Source organism: Pipistrellus hanaki, assembly GCF_964339955.1.
Source record: "Pipistrellus hanaki genome assembly, chromosome: 2".
NCBI lineage: Eukaryota > Metazoa > Chordata > Mammalia > Chiroptera > Vespertilionidae > Pipistrellus > Pipistrellus hanaki.
In genome coordinates this window covers 50,918,756-50,935,376 of record NC_140504.1, presented here as the reverse complement: position 1 = coordinate 50,935,376, position 16,621 = coordinate 50,918,756, and the positions used below count along the sequence as shown (strand labels likewise).

The 16,621-nt window shown below is 46.1% G+C and overlaps 1 protein-coding gene across 1 annotated transcript in view; it reads right to left on the bottom strand.

Moving 5' to 3' along the window:
- Nucleotides 1-584: 584 nt before the first annotated feature.
- Nucleotides 585-16,621, bottom strand: part of HEG1 (heart development protein with EGF like domains 1) — a 99,012-nt gene continuing 82,975 nt past the window's right edge. Inside the window, exons 15-17 of the mRNA XM_084871501.1 lie at nucleotides 13,908-13,995; nucleotides 5,935-6,109; nucleotides 585-3,933 (exon numbers count right to left, since the gene is read on the bottom strand). Of these exons, the coding sequence (XP_084727627.1) occupies nucleotides 3,784-3,933; nucleotides 5,935-6,109; nucleotides 13,908-13,995 (413 nt within the window). The 3' untranslated portion in view covers nucleotides 585-3,783. The remainder of the gene's footprint in view (nucleotides 3,934-5,934; nucleotides 6,110-13,907; nucleotides 13,996-16,621) is intronic.

Genomic DNA, 16,621 nt, shown 5'->3' with positions numbered 1-16,621 from the left:
TTGGTGGCCTTCCAGCCTTGTAATGAAAGGATGCTGCCCTCCCTCCCTCCCTCTGGGCCAACGTTCACAATCACCTCCTCCAGAACTTAACAATCACATCTTCACTTCTGACCCCAACGCTATCAGCCAGCTCTGATGAAGCTACCCACTCAGCAATTTTGTTCTAAAGGACTTTGCTGCTTCTGAAAATAAACTTGCCCAAGCCGGAAGATTTGCCAGCATTTAAGACATTCTACTGAATATGTTCCCGACTCTGATACTATTCACAAACATGTGCCTCTGATACATGGGAGCCACAGCTGAGCGAGGGAACAAGACAGAGCGGCCCTCAGATGGCCGGCTAAGCCCGGCTGTGTGTGTCCGAAACCCAGCTCATCACCTCACGCCTCCTACACCCAAAGCCACGTACCTACATGCTTCGTGCTAAGCATGAACCAGCTCTATTTTCTTAACGATGACTACAAGTGTCCAAGAAATCCATGTAATAACAAACCGGAAAGGACTTTTTCAAAAGGGGAGTCAACATTGTTTTTTGCACTTCATGTCATTAGTTATTGCTTAATATCGTTAAGATCCTTTTAAAAAAAAAAAGACAACACACTTTAAACTCACTCTCTCGTGCCCTTTTGCATTTAAAGTACACTGGATGGTGAGGCAGGGAGGTACAGTGAGAAGAGCAAGCCAGGCAAAGGGTCTAAAGCCCGGCGCTCCAAGGCAGCTGTCCTCTCTGAAGTTCCCCAGACCCGAGAAACGGGCGCTCTCGAGCCCACCTCACAAGGGAGCCTGCCTCGGCAGGGACACCAGAGATGTCATGTGACCCTTTAGACTTCCTCTATTGTCTCCAGAGCCCTGGGCTGGCTTGTGGGGCAAAGAGGAAAAGACACAAGAAGACCCTTTGTTGAAGAGCTTACACAAAACCCATAGGTTAAGGTGACCAGACGCCCCGCTTTTGGCAAAATCGGGACTCTTTAAAAATGATGCGGGACAAATAGTTAAAAATCGGGACTGTCCCACCAAAAGCGGGACGTCTGGTCACCTTGCCATAGGTACTATCTGCTCAGGTGTGCTCTGGCGCAGGCGGGTTCCATTCGGGCCCCTCTCTTCCCTGTGGAGGTTTAAGAGTCTTCTGGGCAGTTAAGTGTCCCTTTCCCCTTCCTCCCACGCCCCCAACTGGGGGCCCCACCCAGGGATACAGGCCTGGGGCATGTTGATGAATTCCAGGCGTGTGGCCGACACTGAGCATCTGGGCCATGGCTGTGTCCAGTCCCGTCCCTTGAGTTGAGGCGGCTACTGCCTAGCAGGTGTTGCTCTTGGCAAACAGGACCCTTCCGGAGGTACCAGCCCCACACAGGAGGGAAGCCAGCCTCACACTATCAGCACCGGATAATGGTCATGCTGTCTTCATGCCTCTTAGCGCCTCAGGCCCTGGAGAGGCATTCCCCACCCCCACACACTTCCTAGCAATCGCAGCGCCTGGGTGAACGCAATCTCGCGGTGGGGGGCGGGGGGAGGGGGGCGCTGCTTTTTTCACAGTAAAAGAAAAACAACATTCTTAATCCACTCACTTCATTACGCACAAAACCCATCCACAGGACCGTGTTCCTGGAGCGCCCAGGACATTCTTTTCCGGATTCTTCTCAAGAATGCGTTTGGGGCGGAACACTTCGTTTTGTGGAGCTCACAGCTCCGGCCCAGGTACAGGAGGTGACCTGTCGGCTGAGGTGGCAGCTAACGGTGGCAGCCAGCAGTGCACGCCGGAGACCCGCCCCCAGAGAACCACCCCCGCGTGGCTCTGGGTCCTGGGGGGAGCAAGATCTGCCTGAAGCCGGGCGCCAGGCCACTCAGTCTGTTGGCTCAGCCGAGCAGGGGGCAGGAGCTCGGAGCTCTCCAGTTAGATGGGAGGCCACGAGGCCCAGCGCTATCTGGTTCCAGGGACAGATTTTAAAAAGCCAACCTTTAGTTGGCATCCGCTGGCTACAACAGCGTCCTCTTTGTATCGAGCTCCTGAGATGAGTGCACTTCAACGACCCCGAGGCCCCACACCTGGCTGGCACTCCCAGCTCCTGCTGTGGACGGGGGCGAGGACTCGTGGAGACCACGGGGCACAGGAGTTCCCACTTAGAACTGTTAGGCTGAGGACCACAGAAGGATGCGGGTTAGAAACATGCCGAAGAGGGTAGAGGACCTTAAAGGAACGGCCCCCAGGACAGAGGTGTCCCCACTGTGGGTTCCACGGAGCTCGGAGCCCCAGGGCGGGGCCAGTTCTTTACCTCCGTCTTCTCCACTTCACCCGGAACTAGGACGTGTCAAAGCGGAACCATCACAGCCCCACGAGAAGCTGCTGCAGACAGCGCTGCACACGCCCCTCGCAGGCCCCACGCCACAGACACGATAAGACACTTGCGCTCCCTTCCCGCCGGTCCTGAAGTCTCTAGTTCTCCCATGCTGACCTGCATGAGGACCATGTTTCCGGAGGAAGCTGTATAGTGGTACAAAGAGGTGCAAATCACTGGATGAGCAAAAATAAGTTACTTCCCCGGTGAATAAATAGTTCTGAGCAGTGGGCCGAGAGTTCATGCCGAGTTTCAGGGTGAGATCAGGGAAGCAGGGAGAGGTGCGGCATCGGAAGTGGGCAGACTGCCACGTGGCTCCAGCCCAGCTCGCTATCCTTCCGTGGGAATCTGCCCAGCTCCCCACGGCACTGGGGTTTCCGGCAATGAACTTGCCAGTTCAGCCCATCCCTCTAACCACGGTCCGCTGTGGAGACTCCGCGCGCTGCTTTTCCTTCGGTGGTGAAACGGCAGCTCACACCCGACCTGCCTTCCGCTTGGCGTTTCCACTCCACCGGAGAGGCCTCGGCCTCCGAGATGAAGGTCAGACACCCGGGCAGCACGCCATGTCCGCAGGGACGAGAAGCATCCTGCCGCCCGCGTCTCCAGGCTTCCTCGGCCTCGATCCGCCCCGGGCCCGGGTGTGGCTTGCTGGGTCTCCCTGCAGGGCAGCTGGGTGCCTCTAACTACAACCAAATGGAAGTCATTTTGCCCTGGTCCCGCTTATTTGAAAAAAGTGGGTTTTAACTGCAAAGGGAAGAAGCAACCTTAACTCCAGGTGTCACCTTGACTGAAAAAAACAAACTGGAGCCTTTCCATTTCTCATTCTGGGGGTTGGCTTGGAGACTGTAGCACGGGAACACCTGGAAACATGAAAATACTGTACACGAACCTACAGCATCTCCAGACCTTAGTGGTATGATTATCACCATCACCTGTTGTTTCGCACATGGTGCTGGGCAGGGAAACAACTAACCAGCCAGTATTTCTGCTATAAATTAGTCACCCAATTGAGGCCCAGGGAAGCATCTGGGGGAACGAGGCCTTCTTTCTGGGAGTCTTGGGGGGGAAAAAAACAAAACCCAAAGGAGACCTGCCTACTCAACTTACTAAAGTGCAAACTAAGGAGACCCTGGTGCTTGCAGTGGTGCCCAACGGACTGCCCCAGCCTGCGTCCTCCCTGCAGCCAGCGGAGCCGCGGCCGCGCCGAGACCTCCTGGTACTGACCATGTGCACATTCACAGTAACAACAAGCGAGCGGCCTGCGGCGGCACGTCCACGGGCTCCCTCGGTGCCCTTCACTGTGGCCACGCCCTCGCACTGTCCCGCGCCCTGCCTGCCCCTCCAGCGCGGCCCCACGGTCCCGGGAGCAGCTCAGGCGGGCCCCGTGCAGTCCTCTGAGCAGCAGCAGTCCCAGCCACCCGCTCAGAGCAATGGGCTCCTCTCTTCTCCCTTAAAAGTAGTCTCTTCTCCTGCTCTCATCACTGATGAAAGACGGGTTGTACTGTCCCGGGAAAATGCAAGAATGCCGAGATCCCGGCAATCCAGTGTAGGCCGGGTAGAGTCCGTTTCGTTCAAGTTCAGGATTCCTTACGCTGGTGGGCTGGAGGCCAGAGAGAAAAGGGAAAAAAAGGTCCATTATTCATGGGTTAAATTTAATACACACACACACACACACACACACACACACACACACGTATATGTATGTATGCCGTATTATAATAAACCTCAGATGGAGGCAGCTAGTACTCAGCAGAGCAAAATCTATCCGGGAAGCCAGGCCCCTCCTCCAGGTCGGCTCTTTATGGAAAAAAACTTGGATCAAGGACAGCCTAGTGGTTTTAGACCAGCATAGAAAAAGACCTGAGTTAACGGTTATCTTTACTATGATCCAGGTGAGTTATTATGTGATTATTAACTTGACCTTTTAAAAGAGTGTCTTTCTCTGGGGAGCACAACAGCTTTAATCCTCTTTGGGGTTTAGCTGAACTCACTGGGTGAAGGGTCGCCTGACCCTCCTGTCGGAGATGGTGTTAGGCCCCCAGGCAGGAGGCCAACAGCGATTCTTAGGTGTCTCCGCCCAGGTCCCAGCTTAGCAGGTTGCGACTACCTGTCTGACGTGCAAAAGGCGCTCCTGGGAATGGCAGGTCTGCTCTGAGGAGGCCCTCATGCGGGACCCCTGGGGAGAAGGCTCGCCTGGCAGAAATGAGACATCGGTACGGCACACAGCAAGTCCTGGGATGGCGGTGAGTGACAGCACTCACACGGGTGACAGCTTCCTGCCGTGGCTGGGCGCCGTGGCCGGGCACCCTGGCAGGGCTCCGTGGCAGGGCTCCGCTGCCAGAGTGCTCAGTCTCTTTGAAATGCTGATGGTGTTCATTTAAGTTCCCGATTGTCTCTATGGAAGGCAATTCTTTAGCTAACGCCATGGAAGCACAGCTGGGTCCTAGGACTCCGCAGGTCTGTTTGTTGCTAGGCTGTCACATCACGCTGGGGCTGAGGAGACCCTAGCAAAGATGGTCTTGGGTGTGAGTGTGTGGTCACAGGTCACTCCTGGGAAGACACTTGCTTAGCTATGGCTTCAGTTATTAGCGCAAAAGAACTCTCCTGACAAACAGAAAACAAAACCAACCCTTTATGCAGAAATAGCAACAAAACCGTTTGGACCAGCGGGACGTCTGTGCCTGCGTTTATCTTTCCTCCAGGGTCTTCTCGTTCTTCCTCCAGGAGTGGATTTTTTAAGAGCCATGGCTTTCGTACCATAAACAAACCTGCCCTTCCCATCCAGAGCCTGAGCCCCCTAGTTAGTCCCCATAGCAACCAGGGGGGTTGTGTTTCTGTCACAGGACTGCCCGGTGCCGTTAGGTTCCTGCGGAGCCAGGGCGCGTGTTTATTGCTACCGCTCCGCCAGGGCGTGAGAAGTCACCTGACATCTATTTACTTGTCGGCTTTATGTGTTTGCTTTATGGCTGACGCGGTATCGTGCGAAATGAGCTGAGCAGTGCCTGGAAATATGACATGGCCTCCTCGCCGCGGGACAGAAGAAGCAAGGGTTGCAGGGAGTGTCCCGTCATCTGTCCAAGGGACACAGTCCAGGGCGGGGCCCAGCAGATTATTAAACACCTACTAAATATATCTTCGAAACCTCTGGGAAGTGCTGGTGGTGGATGAGGTTATGGTGTCCTCTATTTACCTTTCTCCAACTCCTCAGTTTCGATTACCCAAAGACAGGAAGATAAGTGGGGCAGGCAAGAGATAAAAAGGAAAGGGCCAAAGGTCAAGGGTCGTTAAATTCTTTCTCTATCTCTCAGCATCCACGCCTATACCTTAAAAGCAAGGTCCATAACTAGGTGGCTACTGCTACCGTCCCATAAAGGCAATGTGCTCTGTGGAAGCAGCCTTCATATCTCACTGTCAGTTCCAGTCACTAACATGCAAATCAATCATTAGCGAATTGAATATTAAATTCTGTCCATAAAGGGCCTAGGCCATCATTCCCTTTCACCTGTAACTAGCTGTAGTGCTGTCACTACAGCCAAACAGAACCCCTTTAATTCTCGGAGGAGGCGGGAGCCAGAGGTCCCCCTGGACACGGGCTACACACCGAGTAATACACGTCCGTCATCTGGAGGAGGTTTTTGGTGCTTCCGTTCTCATGCATCTCAATAGCTTCTCGGCCCCATTCTTGTGAGCGAGGGTTCTTGGGGTACTCGGCGTAGGGGGACATTTGGAAATCTCCACTTTTGAAGATGAGTTTGCTTATGTCATTTTTATTCTTTCTGTGGGGTAAAAAAAATATTTGAAAATTTAAATGAGTAAATTTTGAGGAAAAACACACACCCCACAAACAGGTATTTGTGAAAGAACCATCCAGCATTTTACAAGGTAAATTAGACCTCAAGCTACCACTATACTGGTATTTCTTTGTAACTGCCCACCCAGGAATGTCATTATCGTTATTGTCTTTAGTATTTGCCCCAAACAAGTAAAAATGCGATTAGGTGTAAGAAGGGATGCAAAAACCCTTCCACCTAAGAGGCCCAGGGGGCCATGGGCAGATCTGTCAAGGGAGCTGCCATAGAGCTGACTCAGACCCTCCTGGGGACAGACTGGCACTTCGTGGGGGCAGCTGGGAGCCCAGAGTCAAGAGGAAAGGCCTTCGGCCCACTGGTTCCCAGCCAGCTGGGGCATCACAATGCACATGGAGCTTCTAGATCTCATGCAGATTCACCCCCAAAACTTTGCAGGGGCCTGAAACCTCACCCCTGCTGAGGGAGACTCCTGCCCCCATGGCTGCTTAACTTCCCATGCCCAGCTCAAATCGGGACCCGGGTAAAAGACAGAGACTTGGCTGACAGCAGCTGCCCTCGCACTACAACAAGACTTGTTTGAGTTGTCTTGTACCCATGGTGTGGGGAAGTGGGTTTTTGATATCTAAATCCAGCCTACCCCCAGGAATGCTCAGGGCCTACTCAAGAAGGCAAATAAGCCTTTCCTCTAATATTTACATGGTAAAATAAGATTGTTTTAGAATAATAAACTTGACAGTAAAACAGTAGACAAGTTTTCAGGCTAATTTAAATTGGCTAATTGAAATAAGCAAATATTCTAGAAAAACTAATTGCACTGGACAAAAAACTGTTCCTAAAGTGTTAACTAAATTTTTTTTTTTTTTAAATATATTTTATTGATTTGGTAGAGAGAGGAAGGGAGAGAGATAGCAAGTTAGAAACATCAATGAGAGAGAATCATCGATTAGCTGCCTCTTGCACACCCCCTACTGGGGATGTGCCCGCAACCAAGGTACATGCCCTTGACGGGAATCGAACCCGGGACTCATCAGTCCCCAAGCCGACGCTCTATCCACTGAGCCAAACCGGTTTTGGCAGTGTTAACTAAAATTTTTATTGGTAGTTCATCTCAGGATAAAATCTCACAACAGGAAATGAACCTAAAGCAGTCATATTATAGTGCAAAAAATTAAAATTTAAAAACTATCAAGACTACATTATAAAATTTTCAAAAGCCTCCTAATATTTAAATCAAAAAAGGGGGAAAGTAGAAGAATATCATGTAAGGAAAAATATCCTCAAAGTAAATTACATCTAGAAAATTTGCACTTTAGAAAATTAATTGTTATGCTATCAGCAAGACACCCACAAAAAACACACGTGGTGTCAAAACAAGCCAGAGGAAAATCATTTGGGCAAAAAATGAAAAAGGATCCCAAGTCAAATTTATAGAAAATATTCCTTTATTAACTTTTGGTCAAGAATATGTATATTTTCAGAAAACAACTCCGAGACCACGTGGATGCTGGCAACAGAGAGGAATTGACAGGACTACTCCAACCATGAAGACAGAAGAGAAGCAGTCCAGAGATGGAAGACGCTGACGACGCCTTGCCATAACAGCAGTCAGCAGCTGTGTATCACTCCAGGTTGCCCAGGACCAAACCAGAGAGGATGGAACGTGCATTACCACCATTTGTCCACCATCCAGAACTGAAATATCATTGCTGACATGTACACATAAGGAACTGTTTGACATTGAAATTGAACTGGTGCCCCAGAAAGAAACTCACTACAGACTAATAATTCATGTGCCCTTCAGCATAACAATTACTGCTTATCTCATTTTCGATTCTTATAAATATATTTACAGTAGGACATGATCTCACTCATCTAGGTGAAATGGTGAACAACATAGACTGATAAACAAGAACAGAACCAGAGATAAGGAGCCATGGGTCAGACTGCTGGACCTCAGAGGGAGAGTGGGGATAAAAGAGAGAGTTCAACCAAAGGACTTATGTGCACACATCTGAGCCTAACCTGTGGTCAAGGACAATAGGGGGGTGGGGACATGAGTGGTGGGGGGTGGGGGATTGGAATGGGGGGTTGAGGACACATATGTGATACTTAACCTGTTAACCGGGGAGTTCCCTTTTCAATTACGCAACGTACAACGGGCGCATTCTCTTTCACTAGGACGTGTCAGTACGTCACGCCCAGTGGTCGTAATTTCATATTATTATTTTTTTTATTTATACTTAATTAAAATAAATGAAATATATATACTTTTTGTTTATTTATATATAAAGCACAAAGGAAAAATACAAAATTACAAATAGAAAAGGATACCAACAAAAAAATGGAAACATCGAATTAAAAAATTATAAATTTTACAAACAATTATAAAGATTACAAAAAATATATACTGTCCGTTTCAGGGCGCAACATATATTTCAAGGACGTATTCATATGTCCTCCTTGTTCCAGATATTGTTTACATTTGACGTATTTATAAGTCCCGCTCGGTTAACAGGTTAATCAATAAAAAAATTAAAAAAAAAATAATATAAAATAAAGTTGACACAAAATCTGAAAACACACACACACACACACACACACACACACACACAAAAAAAAAAAAAAAAAAAAACCACAAAAAAAACACACACACAAAAAAACAAACAAGACAACCAGGAGCTCTGGGATGGGGTGCCTCTGGCTGGGCGGGGAGATGACTTGCTACCCGGGCCACACCTCGCTCCTAACAAAGCTGGGACTGGAACAAAGGCCGTCCAACGCCCTGGCTAGTGTTCTTCTACCACATGAAGCTACTTCGCAAACCATAAAACCAGGATGTCTTGTTTGCAAAACAAAAGCCACCTGTTTATACACCTACACATCTCACGTCAGTGGTCGGGGAAACCCTGGGGCAAGCCCTCTGCTTTTGAGAGGTCACTGGGAATTGTTGGAACATGTTCATCACCTATGTACCAAACATTGTTACCCATATGTACCCTGACGTTTCTTCCTCCTGTCTCCTTTTCCTATAAGTAAATGTTCTTCGGAAAGCACAAAGCAACCTATGACCCTAAAAGCAAATGTCCGGTGTGTGGCTTACGTGCAGTTCCTCCTGCAAATTCAGAATAAGCCTGCCACTGTGCGGCCCCGGGAGGGTGGGGCACCTGGTCTCACACAACGGCTTACTTATTCACAACCGGCCTTCCTTTCCAGTCACCGGCAGTCACGGGTCCTTCCCACATGGTTACACTCCCCGTACAGGGCACTGAGCACGCAGGAGGCTTATGTCCCTTTGAGCGCCCAGGGTTTCTCTCTCCAGTTCCTAGTCTCAGCCCAGAATTTTATTTCACTCATCCTTGTGGATGAAAGGGGCCGCATGCTAACTTGACAGGCTCAGGGAAGGCCTGCATGGCAGTTTTGCAAACTCAGAGATCTAAAGTAATCTCAAAGGATGATCTTTGAAATTAAACTTTAACTAAAAGCTGTATGGTGGGCAGCTACATCCTACGCCGGTGTCTTCACTGACATGGTCAACCTTTACCTTAACTGAGCCTATCGGTCTTTTTGCATCTATGATAACATATCTTTCCTTGAAATATCTGGGTGACTTGTAATTTCCCTATTTCTGGACCCCTTGGGGCACAACCTTAATGTGCCTGGGCTCCAGGACAGACACCACAAGTTCCCTCATTGTTATGTTAATTATCCCTGCACCCACCTAAGTATGTGTCTATCATTTTACTTTTTATCCAATCCCAGGGGTTTCCCTGCTTTGCTTTCTCCTGCCTCTCTAGGCTATCACCAATGGATTTCATGTAACCCACCTATGTCCCTTTCCTTTGATTGCAATGTATAAATACAGATGTAACCTGCCATTCTCCAGAGCATTATCTCAATTCATTGAGATTCTGCTTCCCGGCATATGTTGACAGTTTGGCTCAAATAAACAAAAATTCTTTACAGGCTTCAATGGTTTTTTAGCAAACTTTATCTTTGATCATTTGGTGGCAACTTTGTCATTTACAAAGGCTGTACCATGAAGCCTGCATCCTGAATGGGTGGTTGTTATGGCAACCTGGCCCCTCAGCCTTACTGAGACAAAGGGGATCTTAAAACGTCCTGCATGTCAGTGGTTAAAAAGAGAACTTGCTCTTTTGGTAGATTTCCTCCACCTGTTATGTCAGGAGAATGACCGCCATTTATTATCATCGAAATCAAAGGTCATAATGTTTCCTTATCTGAATAGATAATCACAGAGAAGGGGAACCAACTCTGTGCTTATCTTCCCTTCCCAGTAGAGGCTCCCAGGAAGCCCAGCGCCTAGCACACGACACTGTGTCTGCTCATCCCGGGCCAGCTACAACCTCTCTGTGCTCAGGTATCTCAGGTAACCCCTTTCATCTTTGTCTGATTTTTAACTTGTCCATTTAGAGTGTACAGTCAGTGGTTTGTAGTATATTCAGCGTTGTGTAACCAACATCACAATTTTAGAACAGTTTCATCACCCCAAAGAGAAACCTCATACTCCTTAGCCTTTATTTCCCAATTCTACCCTCTGCCCACCCAGCCCTAGGCAATAACTCATATACTTTCTGTCTCTATTAGAGTTGCCAATTTGGAACATTTCATATAAATGCAAGAGTTGGTCTTTGAAGGCTGTCTTATTTCACTTAGCATAATTTTTTCAAGGCTCATGCTCATTACAGCATATATCAGTATTTCATTCCTTTTTATGGTTGAACTAGAGGCCTGGTGCACGATTTCGTACACATTGAAAGGAAATTAATTAGAAGAAATATTTTAATATCACTATTCACCCTTTCTAATAGAAGTGTCAACCAAATTCATGATTGACAATGACAGATAGAAATACATGTGTGATTGTCACCAGCGAGATACACACACACATACACACACACACACACACACACACACACACACACATATATATATATATATATATATATATATATATATATATATATATTAGACCTGCTTTTTGATTTAGCTAAACTTTTTCCAGCCCGGCAAAGCATTCCAACTTCTCTTTCAGGTAACTGTCAGTAACACAGCAGTAAATATCAACATGAAGCAGATTATTGTAGGTCACACAGGGAGAACAAAGGGTGAAATGTTTAACTGCAGCAGTGCTTGACTATGTTCTGCACAGTGAGAAAACCTGAAGTCATTTTCAAGGTCCACCATTTCTTACTTCTTTTCAGTCAGGTCCAGTTTCTAAACTTTCTAAGTCTCCATTTTCTGGCTAATGAAAAGAAAATAGGATTCTACTAATTCTCCTATCTATCTACTCCAGTACTTCTGTAAGGATCAAATGAGATGAGGCATGTGAAAACATTTCACAGACATTTGGTTAAACTGTAAAATATTTGCACCTGGCTAGAAAGCAAGTTATGTTCCTGGGCTGAAGAAACTCCAAGGAGGCTAGTGGCTAGGGAGAGGAAGCCAGGCATTACTACGTGATGTCATTACCTAGCACCCACAGCCACCATTTCTGGGCTTGGCTAGGTTGTGGGCCGCATTTTGCGCCATGGGGTCTTGGCTGTGTTGGCTGTGATTTGGTGGAAAGTTGCTCTGGGGTGGTGGCAGGGCCTGTGTCCCACTTGGGGGAAGCCAAGTGTTGCTTTGTGGGTGCCAGGTCTGCAGTGCTGTTTCTCTATAAATGGCCAGTGAGCGCCATGGCAGCTCCTGCGTTGAGCATCTGCCCCCTGCTGGTCAGTGGGCATTATAGCGATTGATTGGAAAGTCAGACACTTAGCAATTAGCCTTTTATATATAAATATATATATCTATATATATATATATATATAGATATATATATATATATATATATATATATATCTATATATATCTATATATCTATATCTATATCTATATATAATTCAATTGTATGGATATGTCAAATTTTGCTTATCCATTCATCAGTTGATGGATACTGGGGTTATTTTCACCTCTTGGCTATTATGAATAATGCTACTATGAACATTCATGTACATGTTTCTGTGTGGACATAACTTTTCATTTTTCTTGGTATATACGTAAGAGTAGAAGTACTAGGTCAAATGGCAACACTGTGTTTAATTTTCTGAGGAATGGCCAGACACTTTCAAAGAGGCTACATCATTTTACTTTTCTACAGCAGAGTATTTGTGTTCTAATTTTTCCATATCCTCATACCAACACTTGTAATTTCCTGGGTTTTAAAAAATATTTTACTGATTGGTTGATTTTAAAGAGAAGTGCTGTTTGAAGACGACCTTGCATTGTTCTCTTTGTACCTTTATCCAACCCCTCAGTTTTGATTACCCAATCACGTGAGGTAAAGCTGTTCCACTCAGTTATGTATTCACTGGTTAATTCTTGCATGTGCCCTGATTAGGGATCGAACTTGCAACCTTGGCATATCAAAATAATAATCTACCCAACTGAACTACCCAGCCAGGGCTCTTTTTTAAAATTAGCCATCAAGTGGGTATGAGATGGTTTTGATTGCATTACCCTGATGGCTAATGATGCTGAACATCCTTTCATGTGCCTTCTGAACACTGTATATCTTCTCTGAAGAAATGTCTTTTCAAGTCCTTTTCCATTTTAAAATTGGACATTTTAAAATGGTCCATTATGATTTAATGTCTTTTTATTATTGAGTTGTAAGACATCTTTATATATTCTAGACGCAAGTCCCTTATTACACATATGATTTATTTGCAAATACTCTCTCCCATTCTGTGGTTTGTCCTTTCACTTTCTTGATAGTGATCTTTTAAGCTGAAGGGCTTCAGAACAAGTCTCCCCAGAACATGCCACTTTGGCCTGCAGACAAATCTGAGCTGAAGACAATCGAGGCCCAAAAGACTCAGGAAGAGCTTTTACACCTCCCTTTAACGGCCTAAAAGGATTCTGATGGAGGGCTTGGCCCAGAAAGAGAGCTATCGCCGGAGATCACTACAAAGAGTGTGGGCTGGGCGTAGGAAGCTGGGGGGAGCTCACAGGGCCTGTTTGCTCCAAGGCCCCTCTGTGTCCCACTGTCTCTGCATCCCGTTGTCTCTGCACAGCATGGAGAACACTGGTTTCTCCATCTTCCTGTAAACCACCTTCCTCCCCTTTGGAAGTCCCAGGCCCTGCCCCTTCTCTTAGCTCAGGATGGAATATAAGCCTCCACTGTCTGACTGCCTGTGGGTCTCACCTTTTTATGTACCACCACCCACCCGCTATACACATAATTAAATGTTTTTATCCCATTAAACTGTCTTATGCTAATTTGATTAACAGACCACAGAACCTAAAAGGGTAGAAAAAAAATTCTGTCCCATAAAGTCCTATTTGCTGTCTTTTCTTTCCTTCAATGGCACTATACCTATCATGAATTTCCTTTTCTGCTTTTTTCTTTTTTAAATATATTTTTATTGATTTTGTACAGAGAGGAAGGGAGAGAGATAGCAAGTCAGAAACATCGATGAGAGAGAGTCATCGATCAGCTGCCTCTTGCACACCCCTACTGGGGATGTGCCCGCAACCAAGGTACATGCCCTTGACCAGAATCGAACCCGGGACCCGTCAGTCCCCAAGCCGACGCTCTACCCACTGAGCCAAACCGGTTTCGGCCCTTTCTGCTTTTTTTAGTGGTTCAGTCATATATTACGATTTGATGTTGTAAACCACCCTGAACATTCCTGAAGAGTAAAAAAATGGCCCCTGCGTAGCACATGCAAAGGTACAGAATTAGAGTGTGAACTCCATCACTCACCGGCAGCAGGTGACAATCAGTGCAATGCCCAGGATCAGCAGAAGCCCGCCTCCTGCTGCTGCAATCACCACGGTGATAAGCTGGTAGGCTAAACAGGTTTAAAAGAAAAAGACTGGTAAGAGGTCACGAATGAAGAAATGAATACACAAGTATGATTCTCCTCCTGACCCCACAGTGACCTCACCTTTCACTTCCTGGGCTCCCAGCAAGGGCTCCTCAGGGTTAGCCGTACATTTTCTAGATTAGAAGGCAGCAGAATTTGCCACCCCAAAATATGCCTCTTTGGTATATGGGTTATTTCTGAGAAATTGCAGACATAGGAGAAGCTCTGAAAACAGAGCATCATTTACCCGTTTGTAAGGGAGATTACATTAGAAAGCCAGCCTGCACCAGGAATAGAGCTATTTAGCAGGGAGAACTTTTTCAGCAGAGAGATTGTCCTACCTGTCAGGGAAGCCACTGTCTGCCAGACATTTCCTCTTCTCACCCTCCCATGACTTGCCTTCCCCACTCCGCAGCCCCAGGGCTCTGGCCCTACCCTTAGCTCAGGAGGGTGTATTAGCCTCAATCATCGCTGCCTTTGGAGTCTTATCTTGTGCCTTTGGAGTCTCATCCCATGGGCACATATGAAATTAAATCTTGTTCACCAGTTAATACACTTTATTATGGTGATAATTGGGGGCGTCAGCCAAGAATGTAGAAGGGTAGAGGAAAAGTTATTTTTCTCCCCTACACTGTGTTCAGTCAAGTCCCTCTTTCTCAGCCACTCCTGGAATGGCTCCCAAAGTGCCTGCAGACCAGCCCTGTGGACATTTTCATAATCCATGGTACAAAGAGAAAAATGAAGGAGATAGGTGAATTTTTCAAAAACTAAATATACCTGGTTTTAACCATTTTTCTGTCTTCTACGACTCTTTCCTGGTTTTCCCTCATTATGTGTGCATTTTATTATGTGTAAATTATGTCTCCAGTAAAATTGGTTTTTAAACACTAATGGAGAAAATATAGAATCTTTTCTTGGCTACTTCCATCCTTTGGTGGTGTTTCTTAGATTTTTAAAAAATGTATAGTGACAGTAAATATAAAAACTCCTAATTTGGTTTTAGGTTTTTAATTACTAAAATAAAAAGGAGGTGACCCTAGGTTAGACTCTCTACTTTTATAAGAAATATTACTGCCCTAGCTGGTTTGGGTCAGTGGATAGAGCGTCGGCCTGGGGACTGAAGGTCCCAGGTTCGATTCCTATGCCTGGGTTGCAGCTCGGTCCCCAGTGGGGGGCATGTGGGAGGCAGCCAATCAATGATTCTCTCTCATCATTGATGATTCTATCTCTTTCTCTCTCTCCCCCTTCCTCTTTCAAATCAATAAAAATATATTTAAAAAAAATAAAAAAAATAAAAAGAAATATTACTGGCCAGTTAAGACCAGAGCTGGAAACCACTGCATACACCATGCTAGGCACTGAGTGGTTTCCTCAATACATACAAATGGAATTTAACTACCAAAAATTAGCAGTCACATACACAGGTACATATCACACATAATAATATTAATTTTTAATCCATAAATTTTATACCTGTGCATTTTTGGCAAAATCATATTTTAGTAAAGCTTATTATTTATTTTATTTTTTAAAGATCTGTGACTTTAAAAAATATATTTTTATCTGTGACTTTAAAAAATATATTTTTATTTATTTTTTACAGAGCAGAAGGGAGAGGGATTGAGAGTTAGAAACATCGATGAGAGAAAACATCCATCAGCTGCCTCCTGCACACCCCCCATTGGGGATGTGCCCGCAACTAAGGTACATGCCCTTGACCGGAATGGAACCTGGTACCCTTCTGTCTGCAGGCCGACGCTCTCTCCACTGAGCCAAACCAGTCAGGGCTAGTAAAGCTTATTAAGTAATGATTTTTAAAAAAATTAATCCTCACCTAAGGATATTTTTTTCATTTCTTTTTTTTAGAATGAGTGGAAGGAAGGGAAGGGAGAGAGGAAGGGAGAGAGAGAAACACCAATGTGAGAGAGACACATCGATTAGTTGCCTCCTATACATGCTCTGACTGGTTGGGAATCAAACCTGCAACCCAGGTAGTATGTGTCCTAAACCAGAAATTGAACCCACACCCTTCAGTGCATGGCCGGCACTCTAACCACTGGAACACCACCAGCCAGTGCCAGATAGCTTTTTCCTTTGCTGTGGAAATAAAAATAAAATTTTGTTCTGAGGTTCTACGGTCCAGATGTAAAAGAGACTGATAGCCACGTTTCCTATAATAAAATAAGATGGAACCATGTCTCCCTGCCTTCAGATTACACCAAAGGAAAAATGCACAGAGCTGAGAGTGAGCTGACTGTGAGACAAAAGCAAATGTGTGCTAAGCAACCATTTGCCTACCCTTTATTTGAATAAACAGCACAGAAACCTGGTTATCTTGGAGACCATGAGTACTAAGATGTACAGAAAACAAAGCTAAACCTTGGAGTGAGGTCATACCCTCTCTCACCTCCCAAAACATGTATTCAAACCTTCACTTCTAACAAACGTGAACACAAAAGACAAATCTTGATTTTCAACTCTTTCTCATCACCAGTACCACCCCCTGAGCTACAGTCAACTCCTGATTAGACAATGGAACTGCCTCCCAACATACCTTCCTGCACCGTCTTGGCCCCTCATTTCAAAACACAAACCTGATCGCGCTCTGTCC